Below are 20,271 nucleotides of genomic sequence, written 5' to 3'. Positions count from 1 at the left end.
AAAGAAATCTGGGCGAATAACTGGTCTAACCACCCCACAGACATGCGAGAAATAACACAAGAAGCCATCCGGTGCATAGCTCACTTTGACAGTCCTTGATGCAACAATCCATGATGCTGATAGTATCTGGTTCACATTTCTTTTTGGAGCAGTATGTACAACTGAGCTGACAATCTGAACAATCAGTTTGACAAATCTGTTGGAACATGAGGGGCACAGGGTTGGAACTGCACAACCCGCAGAACAAATACTTTTATTTTAACACAAAGTTGACCGACAAAAACACTCATAGTGAGGAATAAAATCTGCTCTCAAAAAGGAAACAAAAACTGGTGCCAAGAAAAACACTCGAGATGATTCTCAAGTGTGTATGATTGGTAAACCAGGTAGGGGTAAACAGGTGAGACCAAATCAGGGGTTGAGTTATCAATTACAATGGAGGGAAAATACACAAAGTGAGGAAGACAGAATCTGCAATGAGAGGGAAAAGATAGAGAAAGAACGTTAGAAAGAAGGATTTTTTGAAAGAAAAACACTTTTTTCCGGTTTTTAAAAGCACATTTCTTCACAAAAAAGAAAAATTATTGTATTTTATGCACCATAAGGCGTGCTTAAAAGCTTTGAATTTTCTCAATAATTTATTTTACGCAAAATCATCGAACACTGAGTTCCAAAATCTGTAAAAAAAAATTTCTCTCAAAAAGCAGGAACTGACTTGTGAGCCTCTGACAGTCCAGGAAAACCCTCCATTGGAGATCTCCAACCTTTTTGGTAAACGGTGGCTTGTAGAAAGACTCCCATGAAGGGTTCACACCCGGTGCCAGACGAAGGTGAACCCTCCATGGTGTGTGAGCCCGATCTTTAAGTTTGTCTTTGTTTAAAATTTTAACCATCAGTTTGTAGATTTTTTTTTTCCATCACTGTCACTGAGCCTCGACAGGTCTTGGATTTAAAAGACCTGTAGAATAAAAACTGATCAAAGTCAGTTGCTGTGCGGTGAGTGGGCTCTTCCATCTTCTCAGTAGATTGTCAATGAGCCTCACTGAGGACACGGCCACCGTGGAGGACAGAGCAGCAACATCTTCAAAGATGGGTCCACAAACCTCCCCCACATGCCCAAGGGTGGAGATTTTAGCTGTGATAAACTTGTTCTTCACTGTTGCCCCTGTAAGATGTCTCACATTAAAAAGTCCTCCTTTGAAAATAAGTTCTTTTAAAATCCACAAGCCGCTCACAAGCCGCTCATTTGGGGAGATAAATAAAGTACAGTACATTTCTTCTTCTTCTTAAGGTAACCCTCAGGGAGTATATACATATTTTATAGAAACAGAATTTTTCTCACACTGTGCAAAACTATAGATTTTTTTAATTTAATTAGTCAGTGTATTTTTATCTTTCCAGACATGTTATGTTACAGCAGACTTCACTTGAATCAGTTTTGGAACATCAACAACAACATCGGAAAAGAAAAAAAAAGGTTGACGGATAGAAGCCATTGGCTTGTAAAATTCCCGTCCCCTGAATCAAAAACATCTCTCTCATTACGACACATCATCAACCAAACTCATACATTACATATCACATTGAAAATATTTTATTTTGGTACATTGTTGTTTTGAATCAACCATTCAGTCTAATAGATGTCTCATTTGTGCACTAGATAACCTTAGAGAAGATTGATGTGCATGAAACTTTATGCAGATATAATTATCAAACATCACTGGATAGTCATCCATGGCATTACATTGAACACTTTATGAAAGTTGTGTACAAGAAGCCAGATTATGTTTGCATTGTTCCTTGTTGTTCTGAGGGAATAAATCTCAGTTCTGCTTGGGTTTTTTTTATTGTATTCTTTTGTTTCAATTCTCCAAAGGAGGAATCTTCTTCACCGATGGGCTGACTGACATGTTAACCCCACAATAGAGGATAAATGTGTCGTTCTGATCAACCTTTGTTGTCAGTGTGTGGTCATAACTAACACAGAATTTAATAATGAAAGTTCTACACAAGCTTCATGACAGTTGTAGTCCTCAGAGGTCTTCTTGGGTATATGAAGTCCGTCTTCATAGCAGTGATAGCTCCCCTTTTCTGATGGGGTTTCTCATGGAAACAGATGCTAATGCTGGCTTGACAGTAACCATGACAACAGCACAAAGAAGGATGCAGTGATGAGGCTGATTTTGTGACTCACTCCACTGGAAACACTTATAACTGTTGAGAAAAGGAAACATTGCTTTAGTGATCAGATCAGTATTACTGTACGTTATTGATCAAGTAGCATTCAGTGTTGTTTACCTGTGCCATTCACAGTGATGGAGGAGACGGAGATGTTGAAGGCTGTGATGTTTGAAGACGCGTTGATCAAAACATTTGTAATGTCATTGATATTGGGAACAAGGTCAGGCACAAATTCAAGTCCCATCTCATTAATAATTGAACCATTTCTGCAAAAGGAAACATGACAAAATTTGATGATCAATGTAAAAACATTTGACAAACTCTAACGCTTATTTCATCTTGACATTACGAAATAAATTGTTACCTGAATTCAAGGACAATCAACGAGATGAATGATGATGGGAATGCCGCATCATAGAAAGGTTTAAGCTGCAGAGAAACAATAAAATTATTGTTACAGTAACCTTGGTGTGATGGATTACTGAGTCTCCACAATTTTGACAAATTTATTATATGTAGACTCTTGACTGTGGCATTATATATATCTTGATAAACATTATCAATGAAATAGGACTCCTGATATTTTATAGGAGAGAGACTTACTGTTGTCTCTATCAGTGAGGATCGACTCATAAATGCTGGAGATGATGGATTCAATAAGTCTACTGTGAATGACTCCCCAAGAGACGTGAAAATCACCAGAATCTGTGTGGTAGCCACAGCTGTTGTAGGAGTAAATGAAGTTGTTGTGGCTGTACACATTTTACAGAAAGTAAAAAAAAACACACACACACACAAACAAAAAAAATCAGAACATTTTTGATACTGAACAATAGACAGATATCATTTCTTTGATGTAACGACCACTGGAGTGAAGTGACCGGTTATAGTTTACTTACCAGTTGTTGCATTGGTTGTGGGAGCTGAAGTTGTAGTCAAAACTGTTAAAAACAAAAGGATTAACAAATAAAGATGGAATGAAATGAAAAATACAGTAAATAGAAGAAAGTCAGCTGAACATATGGCATCAAGTACTCATATTTCTAATTGAGGCATTTGTTCATTCAGTTGACCCGAACCCAAACACAAATCCCATAAAAACAAAGATAGATCATGAGAGACAGATTGTTGGTCCAACAGCGACAGGAATGAAGTGTCAGCCCCTTCATAACTTACCTATTACACTGACTGAGCTGGCATCAATAGAGATGTTCAAGGTACCGTCGTTAGATGCACTAACTAAGGTTTGTGCAACATCATCAGTCGTTGGTATTTGATCAGATGGTGCAGTGTTGTTCAACACTACCTCCACTATTGCTTCAGTTCCAACCATTCGTCTACCGGTCACAACTGGTCTGTATGAAAAATGTTTTTATCATTGCAGATGATGTCATCGTTTAAATAATGAAGGAAATTCATGACTGCAAGCCATGAAGTATAACAGTAGGACTTATCAAATTTAGGTGTTACCTGAACCCTACGACAATAATGCGTAGAAACACATCGCCATAACGACTCCTGTAGACGATTGTGAACTGCGTGAAAGAATCAGAAAGGAGATGTGAAAACATCCAGTATTTTCCGATTAAGATCTAAGAATGTTAAACTTTCTCATCGCACCTAAGAGTATTGGTAAAATATTCCACTTACGTCATTTACAATTACAGCTTCAAGCTGCTGGAACTGTTGGCTGTTTGGATCCTCGAGTGCTGGTTCAAATGGAACTATCAAAACTACTGCAATTACCACAGCCACTGGGGGAGCTGGAGTGGTAGTAGTAGTTGTGACCAAGGTGGTGGTAGAGCTAGTGGTGGTGGTTGTAGTGGTTGAAATATTACTGTTTGCATTAGTGATAGTAGATGTGGAAGGAGGAGTGGGAATAATGGTAACATTATTAATAGTAGTGGCAGTAGTATTGGTACTAACAGAGGTTGTAGCAGAAGTAGTAGTAGTTGTAGTAGTATTGGTAGTGGCATTAGCAGTGGTATCATTAGTGGTAGTAGTAGGAGGAGTAGTATTAGCAGGAGTGCTTGAAATGTTAGCATTAATGGTAGGAGTAGAAGTAGTTCTGGTAGTAGTCGTGGTGGCATTACTCGTAGTACTAATATCAGTAGTTTCTGTTTCTGACACAAGGCTTGTTGTTGATAGTTCAGTTGTACTTGAAGCTTCGTTGGCAGTTGATCCATCAGTTGGTGTTGTTGAGTCTCCTGTGGTTGTTTGTCCCTCAGCTGATGTTGTTAATCCTACAGTTGATACTCCGGTGTCAGCCGGTCCTTCGGTTAAACCTGTAAAACAAATAAAGATTGAACAATATAAAGAACTATGGTGAAAAAATAAAAGTTAGATGAAAGTATAACGTTTCAGTTTACTTACGAGTTGTTGCATTAGTTGTTTGAACTGGAGTTGTTAAAGTAGATGCTGTAAAAACAAAGATTGAACAATATAAAGAGCTATGCTAAAATTATTAAAGTTAAATTCAAATATAAGGTTACCGTTTACTTACCAGTTGTTGCATTGGTCGTGGGAGCTGAAGTTGTAGTCAAAGCTGTTAAACACAAAAGAATTAAAAAATAAAGATGGAATGAAATTAAAAAATGTGGTAAATAGAAAGTCAGCTGAAAATATGGTACCAACTATTCATATTTCTAATTGAGGCATTTGTTCATTCAGTTGACCCAAACACAAATCCCATAAAAACCTCGACTGTTATGACACAAAGATAGATCATGAGAGACAGATTGTTGGTCCACCAGCGACAGGAATGAAGTGTCAGCCCCTTCATAACTTACCTATTACACTGACTGAGCTGGCATCAATAGAGACGTTCAAGGTACCGTCGTTAGATGCATTAACTAAGGTTTGTGCAACATCATCAGTCGTTGGCATTTGATCAGATGGTGCAGTGTTGTTCAACACTACCTCCACTATTGCTTCAGTTCCAGCCATTCGTCTACCGGTCACAACTGGTCTGTATGAAAAATATTTTTATCATTGCAGATTATGTCATTGTTTAAAATTAATAGATGAAATTCATGACTGCAAGCCATGAAGTAAAACAGTAGGACTTATCAAATTTAGGTGTTACCTGAACCCTACGACAATAATGCGTAGAAACACATCGCCATAACGACTCCTGTAGACGATTGTGAACTGCGTGAAAGAATCAGAAAGGAGATGTGAAAACATCCAGTATTTTCCGATTAAGATCTAAGAATGTTAAACTTCCTCAATGCACCTTCCTAAATGAGTATTGGTAAAATATTCAACTTACATCATTTACAATTACAGCTTCAAGCTGCTGGAACTGTTGGCTGTTTGGATCCTCGAGTGCTGGTTCAAATGGAACTATCAAAACTACTGCAATTACCACAGCCACTGGGGGAGCTGGAGTGGTAGTAGTAGTTGTGACCAAGGTGGTGGTAGAGCTAGTGGTGGTGGTTGTAGTGGTTGAAATATTACTGTTTGCATTAGTGATAGTAGATGTGGAAGGAGCAGTGGGAATAATGGTCATGTTATTAATAGTAGTGGCAGTAGTAACGATACTAACAGAGGTTGTAGTAGATGTAGTAGTAGTTGTAGTAGTATTGGTAGTGGCATTAGCAGTGGTATCATTAGTGGTAGTAGTAGTAGGAGTAGTATTAGCAGGAGTGCTTGAAATGTTAGCATTAATGGTAGGAGTAGAAGTAGTTCTGGTAGTAGTCATGGTGGTATTACTCGTAGTACTGATATCAGTAGTACTATTGGCACTAACAGAAGTCGTAGTAGTATCCGTAGAAGTAGTAGTATTGGTGCTGACACTAGCAGTAGTCTCATTAATTGTACTAGAAGTAGAAGGAAGAGTAGTAATATTGGTACTTGTACTGGCAGTGGTAGCATTGGTAGTAATAGGAAGAGTAGAAGTATCAGTCATCAGAATATTACTCATAGTGGTGACATTAGCGGCAGTAGAGGGAGTAGACATATTTGTACTGGTAGTGATAACCTCATTACTGGTAGAGGTAGAAATAGGAATAGGAGTAACAGTATTCCCAATGGCAGTGGTAGCAGTGGTGAGAGGACTAGAAATAAGAGTATCTGTTGTTGATTCACTGATTGTTGTTGATTCTTGACTTGTAGTTAAAACTTCAGTGACAGAGGTGGGACTGGTGTCAATTGATTCATCATTTGTTGTTGTAGTTGATCCACCGGTTGTTTCTGACACAAGGCTTGTTGTTGATAGTTCAGTTGTACTTGAAGTTTCGTTGGCAGTTGATCCATCAGTTGGTGTTGTTGAGTCTCCTGTGGTTGTTTGTCCCTCAGCTGATGTTGTTAATCCTACAGTTGATACTCCGGTGTCAGCCGGTCCTTCGGTTAAACCTGTAAAACAAATAAAGATTGAACAATATAAAAAACTATGGGGAAAAAATAAAAGTTAGATGAAAGTATAAAGTTACAGTTTACTTACGAGTTGTTGCATTAGTTGTTTGAACTGGAGTTGTCAAAGTAGATGCTGTAAAAACAAATACAGATTGAACAATATAAAGAGCTATGCTACAATTATTAAAGTTAGATTCAAATATAAGGTTACTGTTTACTTACCAGTAGTTGTATTGGTTGTCGGAACTGAAGTTAGGAAACTTGATGCTGCAAAAACAAATAAAGATTGAACAATATAAAGAACGATGGTGAAAAAATTAAACGTCTGGTGTGAAGTAACCGGTTACAGTTTACTTACCAGTTGTTGCATTGGTCGTGGGAGCTGAAGTTGTAGTCAAAGCTGTTAAACACCAAAGAATTAAAAAATAAAGATGGAATGAAATTAAAAAATGTGTAAATAGAAAGTCAGCTGAAAATATGGTACCAACTATTCATATTTCTAATTGAGGCATTTGTTCATTCAGTTGACCCAAACACAAATCCCATAAAAACCTCGACTGTTATGACACAAAGATAGATCATGAGAGACAGATTGTTGGTCCAACAGCGACAGGAATGAAGTGTCAGCCCCTTCATAACTTACCTATTGCACTGACTGAGCTGGCATCAATAGAGACGTTCAAGGTACCGTCGTTAGATGCATTAACTAAGGTTTGTGCAACATCATCAGTCGTTGGCATTTGATCAGATGGTGCAGTGTTGTTCAACACTACCTCCACTATTGCTTCAGTTCCAGCCATTCGTCTACCGGTCACAACTGGTCTGTATGAAAAATATTTTTATCATTGCAGATTATGTCATTGTTTAAAATTAATAGATGAAATTCATGACTGCAAGCCATGAAGTAAAACAGTAGGACTTATCAAATTTAGGTGTTACCTGAACCCTACGACAATAATGCGTAGAAACACATCGCCATAACGACTCCTGTAGACGATTGTGAACTGCGTGAAAGAATCAGAAAGGTGAAGAGATCCAGTATTTTCCAATTAATAACTAAAAATTTGAAACTTCCTCAATGCACCTTCCTAAATGAGTATTGGTAAAATATTCCACTTACATCATTTACAATTACAGCTTCAAGCTGCTGGAACTGTTGGCTGTTTGGATCCTCGAGTGCTGGTTCAAATGGAACTATCAAAACTACTGCAATTACCACAGCCACTGGGGGAGCTGGAGTGGTAGTAGTAGTTGTGACCAAGGTGGTGGTAGAGCTAGTGGTGGTTGTAGTGGTTGAAATATTACTGTTTGCATTAGTGATAGTAGATGTGGAAGGAGGAGTGGGAATAATGGTCATGTTATTAATAGTAGTGGCAGTAGTATCGATACTAACAGAGGTTGTAGTAGATGTAGTAGTAGTTGTAGTAGTATTGGTAGTGGCATTAGCAGTGGTATCATTAGTGGTAGTAGTAGTAGGAGTAGTATTAGCAGGAGTGCTTGAAATGTTAGCATTAATGGTAGGAGTAGAAGTAGTTCTGGTAGTAGTCATGGTGGTATTACTCGTAGTACTAATATCAGTAGTACTATTGGCACTAACAGAAGTCGTAGTAGTATCTGTAGAAGTAGTAGTATTGGTGCTGACACTAGCAGTAGTCTCATTAATTGTACTAGAAGTAGAAGGAAGAGTAGTAATATTGGTACTTGTACTGGCAGTGGTAGCATTGGTAGTAATAGGAAGAGTAGAAGTATCAGTCATCAGAATATTACTCATAGTGGTGACATTAGCGGCAGTAGAGGGAGTAGACATATTTGTACTGGTAGTGATAACCTCATTACTGGTAGAGGTAGAAATAGGAATAGGAGTAACAGTATTCCCAATGGCAGTGGTAGCAGTGGTGAGAGGACTAGAAATAAGAGTATCTGTTGTTGATTCACTGATTGTTGTTGATTCTTGACTTGTAGTTAAAACTTCAGTGACAGAGGTGGGACTGGTGTCAATTGATTCATCATTTGTTGTTGTAGTTGATCCACCAGTTGTTTCTGACACAAGGCTTGTTGTTGATAGTTCAGTTGTACTTGAAGTTTCGTTGGCAGTTGATCCATCAGTTGGTGTTGTTGAGTCTCCTGTGGTTGTTTGTCCCTCAGCTGATGTTGTTAATCCTACAGTTGATACTCCGGTGTCAGCCGGTCCTTCGGTTAAACCTGTAAAACAAATAAAGATTGAACAATATAAAAAACTATGGTGAAAAAATAAAAGTTAGATGAAAGTATAAAGTTACAGTTTACTTACGAGTTGTTGCATTAGTTGTTTGAACTGGAGTTGTCAAAGTAGATGCTGTAAAAACAAATACAGATTGAACAATATAAAGAGCTATGCTACAATTATTAAAGTTAGATTCAAATATAAGGTTACTGTTTACTTACCAGTAGTTGTATTGGTTGTCGGAATGGAAGTTAGGAAATTTGATGCTGTAAAAACAAATAAAGATTGAACAATATTAAGAACGATGGTGAAAAAATTAAACGTCTGGTGTGAAGTAACCGGTTACAGTTTACTTACCAGTTGTTGCATTGGTCGTGGGAGCTGAAGTTGTAGTCAAAGCTGTTAAAAACAAAAGAATTAAAAATTAAAGATGGAATGAAATTAAAAAATGTGGTAAATAGAAAGTCAGCTGAAAATATGGTACCAACTATTCATATTTCTAATTGAAGCATTTGTTCATTCAGTTGACCCAAACCCAAACCCAAATCCCATAAAAACAAAGATAGATCATGAGAGACAGATTGTTGGTCCAACAGCGACAGGAATGAAGTGTCAGCCCCTTCATAACTTACCTATTACACTGACTGAGCTGGCATCAATAGAGACGTTCAAGGTACCGTCGTTAGATGCATTAACTAAGGTTTGTGCAACATCATCAGGCGTTGGTATTTGATCAGATGGTGCAGTGTTGTTCAACACTACCTCCACTATTGCTTCAGTTCCAACCATTCGTCTACCTGTCACAACTGGTCTGTATGAAAAATGTTTTTATCATTGCAGATGATGTCATTGTTTAAAATTAATGCATAAAATTCATGACTACAAGCCATGAAGCAAAAAGGTAGGAATTTTAAGATGTTAGGTGTTACCTGAACCCTACGACAATAACGCGTAGAAACACAACGCCAAAACGCCTCCTGTAGACGATTGTGAACTGCGTGAAAGAATCAGAAAGGTGAAGAGATCCAGTATTTTCCAATTAATAACTAAAAATTTGAAACTTCCTCAATGCACCTTCCTAAATGAGTATTGGTAAAATATCCCACTTACATCATTTACAATTACAGCTTCAAGCTGCTGGAACTGTTGGCTGTTTGGATCCTCGAGTGCTGGCTCAAATGGAACTATCAAAACTACTGCAATTACCACAGCCACTGGGGGAGCTGGAGTGGTAGTAGTAGTTGTGACCAAGGTGGTGGTAGAGCTAGTGGTGGTGGTTGTAGTGGTTGAAATATTACTGTTTGCATTAGTGATAGTAGATGTGGAAGGAGGAGTGGGAATAATGGTCATGTTATTAATAGTAGTGGCAGTAGTATCGATACTAACAGAGGTTGTAGTAGAAGTAGTAGTAGTATTGGTAGTGGCATTAGCAGTGGTATCATTAGTGGTAGTAGTAGTAGTAGGAGGAGTAGTATTAGCAGGAGTGCTTGAAATGTTAGCATTAATGGTAGGAGTAGAAGTAGTTCTGGTAGTAGTCATGGTGGTATTACTCGTAGTACTGATATCAGTAGTACTATTGGCACTAACAGAGGTCGTAGTAGTATCCGTAGAAGTAGTAGTATTGGTGCTGACACTAGCAGTAGTCTCATTAATTGTACTAGAGGTAGAAGGAAGAGTAGTAATATTGGTACTTGTACTGGCAGTGGTAGCATTAGTAGTAATAGGAAGAGTAGAAGTATCAGTCATCAGAATATTACTCATAGTGGTGACATTAGCGGCAGAAGAGGGAGTAGACATATTTGTACTGGCACTGGTAGTGATAACCTCATTACTGGTAGAGGTAGAAATAGGAATAGGAGTAACAGTATTCCCAATGGCAGTGGTAGCAGTGGTGAGAGGACTAGAAATAAGAGTATCTGTTGTTGATTCACTGATTGTTGTTGATTCTTGACTTGTAGTTAAAACTTCAGTGACAGAGGTGGGACTGGTGTCAATTGATTCATCATTTGTTGTTGTAGTTGATCCACCAGTTGTTTCTGACACAAGGCTTGTTGTTGATAGTTCAGTTGTACTTGAAGTTTCGTTGGCAGTTGATCCATCAGTTGGTGTTGTTGAGTCTCCTGTGGTTGTTTGTCCCTCAGCTGATGTTGTTAATCCTACAGTTGATACTCCGGTGTCAGCCGGTCCTTCGGTTAAACCTGTAAAACAAATAAAGATTGAACAATATAAAAAACTATGGTGAAAAAATAAAAGTTAGATGAAAGTATAAAGTTACAGTTTACTTACGAGTTGTTGCATTAGTTGTTTGAACTGGAGTTGTCAAAGTAGATGCTGTAAAAACAAATACAGATTGAACAATATAAAGAGCTATGCTACAATTATTAAAGTTAGATTCAAATATAAGGTTACTGTTTACTTACCAGTAGTTGTATTGGTTGTCGGAATGGAAGTTAGGAAATTTGATGCTGTAAAAACAAATAAAGATTGAACAATATTAAGAACGATGGTGAAAAAATTAAACGTCTGGTGTGAAGTAACCGGTTACAGTTTACTTACCAGTTGTTGCATTGGTCGTGGGAGCTGAAGTTGTAGTCAAAGCTGTTAAAAACAAAAGAATTAAAAATTAAAGATGGAATGAAATTAAAAAATGTGGTAAATAGAAAGTCAGCTGAAAATATGGTACCAACTATTCATATTTCTAATTGAAGCATTTGTTCATTCAGTTGACCCAAACCCAAACCCAAATCCCATAAAAACAAAGATAGATCATGAGAGACAGATTGTTGGTCCAACAGCGACAGGAATGAAGTGTCAGCCCCTTCATAACTTACCTATTACACTGACTGAGCTGGCATCAATAGAGACGTTCAAGGTACCGTCGTTAGATGCATTAACTAAGGTTTGTGCAACATCATCAGGCGTTGGTATTTGATCAGATGGTGCAGTGTTGTTCAACACTACCTCCACTATTGCTTCAGTTCCAACCATTCGTCTACCTGTCACAACTGGTCTGTATGAAAAATGTTTTTATCATTGCAGATGATGTCATTGTTTAAAATTAATGCATAAAATTCATGACTACAAGCCATGAAGCAAAAAGGTAGGAATTTTAAGATGTTAGGTGTTACCTGAACCCTACGACAATAACGCGTAGAAACACAACGCCAAAACGCCTCCTGTAGACGATTGTGAACTGCGTGAAAGAATCAGAAAGGTGAAGAGATCCAGTATTTTCCAATTAATAACTAAAAATTTGAAACTTCCTCAATGCACCTTCCTAAATGAGTATTGGTAAAATATCCCACTTACATCATTTACAATTACAGCTTCAAGCTGCTGGAACTGTTGGCTGTTTGGATCCTCGAGTGCTGGCTCAAATGGAACTATCAAAACTACTGCAATTACCACAGCCACTGGGGGAGCTGGAGTGGTAGTAGTAGTTGTGACCAAGGTGGTGGTAGAGCTAGTGGTGGTGGTTGTAGTGGTTGAAATATTACTGTTTGCATTAGTGATAGTAGATGTGGAAGGAGGAGTGGGAATAATGGTCATGTTATTAATAGTAGTGGCAGTAGTATCGATACTAACAGAGGTTGTAGTAGAAGTAGTAGTAGTATTGGTAGTGGCATTAGCAGTGGTATCATTAGTGGTAGTAGTAGTAGTAGGAGGAGTAGTATTAGCAGGAGTGCTTGAAATGTTAGCATTAATGGTAGGAGTAGAAGTAGTTCTGGTAGTAGTCATGGTGGTATTACTCGTAGTACTGATATCAGTAGTACTATTGGCACTAACAGAGGTCGTAGTAGTATCCGTAGAAGTAGTAGTATTGGTGCTGACACTAGCAGTAGTCTCATTAATTGTACTAGAGGTAGAAGGAAGAGTAGTAATATTGGTACTTGTACTGGCAGTGGTAGCATTAGTAGTAATAGGAAGAGTAGAAGTATCAGTCATCAGAATATTACTCATAGTGGTGACATTAGCGGCAGAAGAGGGAGTAGACATATTTGTACTGGCACTGGTAGTGATAACCTCATTACTGGTAGAGGTAGAAATAGGAATAGGAGTAACAGTATTCCCAATGGCAGTGGTAGCAGTGGTGAGAGGACTAGAAATAAGAGTATCTGTTGTTGATTCACTGATTGTTGTTGATTCTTGACTTGTAGTTAAAACTTCAGTGACAGAGGTGGGACTGGTGTCAATTGATTCATCATTTGTTGTTGTAGTTGATCCACCAGTTGTTTCTGACACAAGGCTTGTTGTTGATAGTTCAGTTGTACTTGAAGTTTCGTTGGCAGTTGATCCATCAGTTGGTGTTGTTGAGTCTCCTGTGGTTGTTTGTCCCTCAGCTGATGTTGTTAATCCTACAGTTGATACTCCGGTGTCAGCCGGTCCTTCGGTTAAACCTGTAAAACAAATAAAGATTGAACAATATAAAAAACTATGGTGAAAAAATAAAAGTTAGATGAAAGTATAAAGTTACAGTTTACTTACGAGTTGTTGCATTAGTTGTTTGAACTGGAGTTGTCAAAGTAGATGCTGTAAAAACAAATACAGATTGAACAATATAAAGAGCTATGCTACAATTATTAAAGTTAGATTCAAATATAAGGTTACTGTTTACTTACCAGTAGTTGTATTGGTTGTCGGAATGGAAGTTAGGAAATTTGATGCTGTAAAAACAAATAAAGATTGAACAATATTAAGAACGATGGTGAAAAAATTAAACGTCTGGTGTGAAGTAACCGGTTACAGTTTACTTACCAGTTGTTGCATTGGTCGTGGGAGCTGAAGTTGTAGTCAAAGCTGTTAAAAACAAAAGAATTAAAAATTAAAGATGGAATGAAATTAAAAAATGTGGTAAATAGAAAGTCAGCTGAAAATATGGTACCAACTATTCATATTTCTAATTGAAGCATTTGTTCATTCAGTTGACCCAAACCCAAACCCAAATCCCATAAAAACAAAGATAGATCATGAGAGACAGATTGTTGGTCCAACAGCGACAGGAATGAAGTGTCAGCCCCTTCATAACTTACCTATTACACTGACTGAGCTGGCATCAATAGAGACGTTCAAGGTACCGTCGTTAGATGCATTAACTAAGGTTTGTGCAACATCATCAGGCGTTGGTATTTGATCAGATGGTGCAGTGTTGTTCAACACTACCTCCACTATTGCTTCAGTTCCAACCATTCGTCTACCTGTCACAACTGGTCTGTATGAAAAATGTTTTTATCATTGCAGATGATGTCATTGTTTAAAATTAATGCATAAAATTCATGACTACAAGCCATGAAGCAAAAAGGTAGGAATTTTAAGATGTTAGGTGTTACCTGAACCCTACGACAATAACGCGTAGAAACACAACGCCAAAACGCCTCCTGTAGACGATTGTGAACTGCGTGAAAGAATCAGAAAGGTGAAGAGATCCAGTATTTTCCAATTAATAACTAAAAATTTGAAACTTCCTCAATGCACCTTCCTAAATGAGTATTGGTAAAATATCCCACTTACATCATTTACAATTACAGCTTCAAGCTGCTGGAACTGTTGGCTGTTTGGATCCTCGAGTGCTGGCTCAAATGGAACTATCAAAACTACTGCAATTACCACAGCCACTGGGGGAGCTGGAGTGGTAGTAGTAGTTGTGACCAAGGTGGTGGTAGAGCTAGTGGTGGTGGTTGTAGTGGTTGAAATATTACTGTTTGCATTAGTGATAGTAGATGTGGAAGGAGGAGTGGGAATAATGGTCATGTTATTAATAGTAGTGGCAGTAGTATCGATACTAACAGAGGTTGTAGTAGAAGTAGTAGTAGTATTGGTAGTGGCATTAGCAGTGGTATCATTAGTGGTAGTAGTAGTAGTAGGAGGAGTAGTATTAGCAGGAGTGCTTGAAATGTTAGCATTAATGGTAGGAGTAGAAGTAGTTCTGGTAGTAGTCATGGTGGTATTACTCTTAGTACTGATATCAGTAGTACTATTGGCACTAACAGAGGTCGTAGTAGTATCCGTAGAAGTAGTAGTATTGGTGCTGACACTAGCAGTAGTCTCATTAATTGTACTAGAGGTAGAAGGAAGAGTAGTAATATTGGTACTTGTACTGGCAGTGGTAGCATTAGTAGTAATAGGAAGAGTAGAAGTATCAGTCATCAGAATATTACTCATAGTGGTGACATTAGCGGCAGAAGAGGGAGTAGACATATTTGTACTGGCACTGGTAGTGATAACCTCATTACTGGTAGAGGTAGAAATAGGAATAGGAGTAACAGTATTCCCAATGGCAGTGGTAGCAGTGGTGAGAGGACTAGAAATAAGAGTATCTGTTGTTGATTCACTGATTGTTGTTGATTCTTGACTTGTAGTTAAAACTTCAGTGACAGAGGTGGGACTGGTGTCAATTGATTCATCATTTGTTGTTGTAGTTGATCCACCAGTTGTTTCTGACACAAGGCTTGTTGTTGATAGTTCAGTTGTACTTGAAGTTTCGTTGGCAGTTGATCCATCAGTTGGTGTTGTTGAGTCTCCTGTGGTTGTTTGTCCCTCAGCTGATGTTGTTAATCCTACAGTTGATACTCCGGTGTCAGCCGGTCCTTCGGTTAAACCTGTAAAACAAATAAAGATTGAACAATATAAAAAACTATGGTGAAAAAATAAAAGTTAGATGAAAGTATAAAGTTGCAGTTTACTTACGAGTTGTTGCATTAGTTGTTTGAACTGGAGTTGTCAAAGTAGATGCTGTAAAAACAAATACAGATTGAACAATATAAAGAGCTATGCTACAATTATTAAAGTTAGATTCAAATATAAGGTTACCGTTTACTTACCAGTAGTTGTATTGGTTGTCGGAACGGAAGTTAGGAAACTTGATGCTGTAAAAACAAATAAAGATTGAACAATATAAAGAACGATGGTGAAAAAATTAAACGTCTGGTGTGAAGTAACCGGTTACAGTTTACTTACCAGTTGTTGCATTGGTCGTGGGAGCTGAAGTTGTAGTCAAAGCTGTTAAAAACAAAAGAATTAAAAAATAAAGATGGAATGAAATAAAAAAATATGGTAAATAGAAAGTCAGCTGAAAATATGGTACCAACTATTCATATTTCTAATTGAGGCATTTGTTCATTCAGTTGACCCAAACACAAACACAAATCCCATAAAAACCTCGACTGTTATGACACAAAGATAGATCATGAGAGACAGATTGTTGGTCCAACAGCGACAGGAATGAAGTGTCAGCCCCTTCATAACTTACCTATTACAGTGACTGAGCTGGCATCAATAGAGATGTTCAAGGTACCGTCGTTAGATGCATTAACTAAGGTTTGTGCAACATCATCAGGCGTTGGTATTTGATCAGATGGTGCAGTGTTGTTCAACACTACCTCCACTATTGCTTCAGTTCCAGCCATTCGTCTACCGGTCACAACTGGTCTGTATGAAAAATGTTTTTATCATTGCAGAGGATGTCATCGTTTAAATAAATGAAGGAAATTCATGACTGCAAGCCATGAAGCAAAACAGTAGGACTTATCAAATTTAGGTGTTACCTGAACCCTACGACAATAATGCGTAGAAACACATCGCCATAACGACTCCTGTAGACGATTGTGAACTGCGTGAAAGAATCAGAAAGGTGAAGAGATCCAGTATTTTCCAATTAATAACTAAAAATTTGAAACTTCCTCAATGCACCTTCCTAAATGAGTATTGGTAAAATATTCCACTTACATCATTTACAATTACAGCTTCAAGCTGCTGGAACTGTTGGCTGTTTGGATCCTCGAGTGCTGGTTCAAATGGAACTATCAAAACTACTGCAATTACCACAGCCAATGGGGGAGCTGGAGTGGTAGTAGTAGTTGTGACCAAGGTGGTGGTAGAGCCAGTATCTATTATTGATTCACTGATTGTTGTTGATTCTTGACTTGTAGTTAAAACATCAGTGACAGAGGTGGGACTGGTGTCAATTGATTCATCATTTGTTGTTGTAGTTGATCCACCAGTTGTTTCTGACACAAGGCTTGTTGTTGATAGTTCAGTTGTACTGATGGTAGTTGATCCATCAGTTGATGTTGTTGAGACTCTTGCCGTTGGTGATCCCTCAGCTGATGTTGTTGAGTCTCCTGTGGTTGTTGGTTGCTCAGTTGATGTTCTTAATCCTTCAGTTGAAGCTTCGGCATCAGCTGACTCTTCGGTGGAACCTTCGGTGTCAGTTGATCCTTCTGTTGAACCTTCGGTGTCAGCCGATCCTTCTGTTGAACCTTCGGTGTCAGTTGATCCTTCTGTTGAACCTTCAGTGTCAGCCGATCCTTCTGTTGAACCTTCGGTGTCAGTTGATCCTTCTGTTGAACCTTCGGTGTCAGTTGATCCTTGTGTTGAACCTTCGGTGTCAGCCGATCCTTCTGTTGAACCTTCGATGTCAGTTGATCCTTCTGTTGAACCTTCGATGTCAGCCGATCCTTCTGTTGAACCTTCGATGTCAACCGATCCCTCAGTTGAACTTTCGATGTCAGTTGATCCTTCTGTTGAACCTTCAGTGTCAGCCGATCCTTCCGCTGTACTTCCGTTATCAGCCGATCCTTCTGTTGAACCTTCGATGTCAACAGATCCTTCTGTTGAACCTTCAACGTCAGTTGATCCTTCTGTTGAACCTTCGGTGTCAGTTGATCCTTCTGTTGAACCTTCGGTGTCAGTTGATCCTTCTGTTGAACCTTCGGTGTCAGCCGATCCTTCTGTTGAACCTTCGATGTCAGTTGATCCTTCTGTTGAACTTTCGATGTCAACCGATCCCTCTGTTGAACTTTCGATGTCAGTTGATCCTTCTGTTGAACCTTCGGTGTCAGTTGATCCTTCTGTTGAACCTTCGGTGTCAGCCGATCCTTCTGTTGAACCTTCGATGTCAGTTGATCCTTCTGTTGAACTTTCGATGTCAACCGATCCCTCTGTTGAACTTTCGATATCAGTTGATCCTTCTGTTGAACCTTCAGTGTCAGCCGATGCTTCCGCTGTGCTTCCGTTATCCGCCGATCCTTCTGTTGAACCTTCGACGTCAATTGATCCTTCTGTTGAACCTTCAGTGTCAGCCGATCCTTCTGTTGAACCTTCGATGTCAAATGATCCTTCTGTTGAACCTTCGATGTCAGTCGATCCTTCTGTTGAACCTTCAATGTCAACCGATCCTTCTGTTGAACCTTCAACGTCAGTTGATCCTTCAATGTCAGCCGATCCTTCTGTTGAACCTTCGACGTCAGTTGATCCTTCTGTTGAACCTTCGATGTCAGCCGATCCTTCTGTTGAACCTTCGATGTCAGACGATGCTTCTGTTGAACCTTCAGTGTCTGCCGATCCTTCCGCTGTACTTCCGTTATCAGCCGATCCTTCTGTTGAACCTTCGATGTCTACAGATCCTTCTGTTGAACCTTCGATGTCCAACGATCCTTCTGTTGAACCTTCGACGTCTGTTGAACCTTCAGTCTCAGCCGATCCTTCTGTTGAACCTTCGATGTCAAATGATCCTTCTGTTGAACCTTCGACGTCAGTTGATCCTTCTGTTGAACCTTCGATGTCAAACGATCCTTCTGTTGAACCTCCATTGTCTGCCGATCCTTCTATTGATTCTCCGGTTTCAGCCGAACCTTCTGTTGAACCTTCGATGTCAGTTGATCCTTCTGTTGAACTTTCGGTGTCAGCCGATCCTTCTGTTGAACCTTCGGTGTCAGTTGATCCTTCTGTTGAACCTTCGGTGTCAGCCGATCCTTCTGTTGAACCTTCGATGTCAGTTGATCCTTCTGTTGAACCTTCGACGTCAGCCGATCCTTCCACTGTACTTCCGTTATCAGCCGATCCTTCTGTTGAACCTTCGATGTCAACAGATCCTTCTGTTGAACCTTCGATGTCAGACGATCCTTCTGTTGAACTTCCATTGTCTGCCGATCCTTCTATTGATTCTCCGGTTTCAGCCGATTCATCTGTTGAACCTTCGATGTCAGTTGATCCTTCTGTTGAACCTTCGGTGTCAGTTGATCCTTCTGTTGAACCTTCGATGTCAACCGATCCCTCTGTTGAACTTTCGATGTCAGTTGATCCTTCTGTTGAACCTTCAGTGTCAGCCGATCCTTCTGTTGAACCTTCGATGTCAAATGATCCTTCTGTTGAACCTTCGATGTCCAACGATCCTTCTGTTGAACCTTCGACGTCTGTTGAACCTTCAGTCTCAGCCGATCCTTCTGTTGAACCTTCGATGTCAAATGATCCTTCTGTTGAACCTTCGACGTCAGTTGATCCTTCAATGTCAGTTGATCCTTCTGTTGAACCTTCGATGTCAAACGATCCTTCTGTTGAACCTCCATTGTCTGCCGATCCTTCTATTGATTCTCCGGTTTCAGCCGAACCTTCTGTTGAACCTTCGATGTCAGTTGATCCTTCTGTTGAACTTCCGTTATCAGCCGATCCTTCTGTTGAACCTTCGACGTCAATTGATCCTTCTGTTGAACCTTCAGTGTCAGCCGATCCTTCTGTTGAACCTTCGATGTCAAATGATCCTTCTGTTGAACCTTCAATGTCAACCGATCCTTCTGTTGAACCTTCAACGTCAGTTGATCCTTCAATGTCAGCCGATCCTTCTGTTGAACCTTCGACGTCAGTTGATCCTTCTGTTGAACCTTCGATATCAGTTGATCCTTCTGTTGAACCTTCGATGTCAGCCGATCCTTCTGTTGAACCTTCGATGTCAGACGATCCTTCTGTTGAACCTTCAGTGTCTACAGATCCTTCTGTTGAACCTTCGATTTCCAACGATCCTTCTGTTGAACCTTCGACGATTGTTGAACCTTCAGTCTCAGCCAATCCTTCTGTTGAACCTTCGATGTCAAATGATCCTTCTGTTGAACCTTCGACGTCAGTTGATCCTTCAATGTCAGTTGATCCTTCTGTTGAACCTTCGGTGTCAGTTGATCCTTCTGTTGAACCTTCGATGTCAGCCGATCCTTCTGTTGAACCTTCGATGTCAACCGATCCCTCTGTTGAACTTTCGATGTCAGTTGATCCTTCTGTTGAACCTTCGGTGTCAGTTGATCCTTCTGTTGAACCTGCTGTGTCAGCCGATCCTTCTGTTGAACCTTCGATGTCAGTTGATCCTTCTGTTGAACTTTCGATGTCAACCGATCCCTCTGTTGAACTTTCGATATCAGTTGATCCTTCTGTTGAACCTTCAGTGTCAGCCGATGCTTCCGCTGTGCTTCCGTTATCCGCCGATCCTTCTGTTGAACCTTCGACGTCAATTGATCCTTCTGTTGAACCTTCAGTGTCAGCCGATCCTTCTGTTGAACCTTCGGTGTCAGCCGATCCTTCTGTTGAACCTTCGATGTCAGTTGATCCTTCTGTTGAACCTTCGACGTCAGCCGATCCTTCCACTGTACTTCCGTTATCAGCCGATCCTTCTGTTGAACCTTCGATGTCAACAGATCCTTCTGTTGAACCTTCGATGTCAGACGATCCTTCTGTTGAACTTCCATTGTCTGCCGATCCTTCTATTGATT

The 20,271-nt window shown here is 39.4% G+C and overlaps 1 protein-coding gene across 6 annotated transcripts; it reads right to left on the bottom strand.

The window, feature by feature from the left end:
* Positions 1-1,353: 1,353 nt before the first annotated feature.
* Positions 1,354-14,696, bottom strand: LOC137590878 (mucin-2-like). Of its 6 annotated transcripts, XM_068308705.1 has the most exons (37): positions 14,249-14,696; positions 14,068-14,132; positions 13,771-13,949; positions 13,496-13,537; positions 13,360-13,404; positions 13,226-13,270; positions 12,050-13,137; positions 11,869-11,933; positions 11,572-11,750; positions 11,297-11,338; positions 11,161-11,205; positions 11,027-11,071; positions 9,851-10,938; positions 9,670-9,734; positions 9,373-9,551; positions 9,098-9,139; positions 8,962-9,006; positions 8,828-8,872; positions 7,658-8,739; positions 7,477-7,541; positions 7,181-7,359; positions 6,896-6,937; positions 6,760-6,804; positions 6,626-6,670; positions 5,453-6,537; positions 5,267-5,331; positions 4,971-5,149; positions 4,685-4,726; positions 4,555-4,599; positions 3,832-4,466; positions 3,652-3,716; positions 3,358-3,536; positions 3,081-3,122; positions 2,785-2,933; positions 2,546-2,610; positions 2,299-2,447; positions 1,354-2,214 (listed from the first exon to the last, which is right to left on the bottom strand). In XM_068308705.1, the coding sequence occupies exons 1-37, from the start codon at positions 14,675-14,677 to the stop codon at positions 2,120-2,122; spliced, it is 7,986 nt and encodes a 2,661-aa protein (XP_068164806.1). In that variant the 5' UTR covers positions 14,678-14,696; the 3' UTR covers positions 1,354-2,119. The 6 variants fall into 6 exon arrangements, with proteins under 6 accessions (XP_068164806.1, XP_068164807.1, XP_068164810.1 ...); XM_068308706.1 differs by lacking the exon at positions 6,760-6,804; XM_068308709.1 differs by lacking the exon at positions 8,962-9,006.
* Positions 14,697-20,271: the final 5,575 nt, after the last annotated feature.

The sequence above is a fragment of the Antennarius striatus genome, chromosome 23 (assembly GCF_040054535.1).
Source record: "Antennarius striatus isolate MH-2024 chromosome 23, ASM4005453v1, whole genome shotgun sequence".
Classification (NCBI taxonomy): Eukaryota; Metazoa; Chordata; class Actinopteri; order Lophiiformes; family Antennariidae; genus Antennarius; species Antennarius striatus.
Note: the sequence above shows the minus strand (reverse complement) of the source record. Positions and strands in the feature narration are given on the sequence as shown.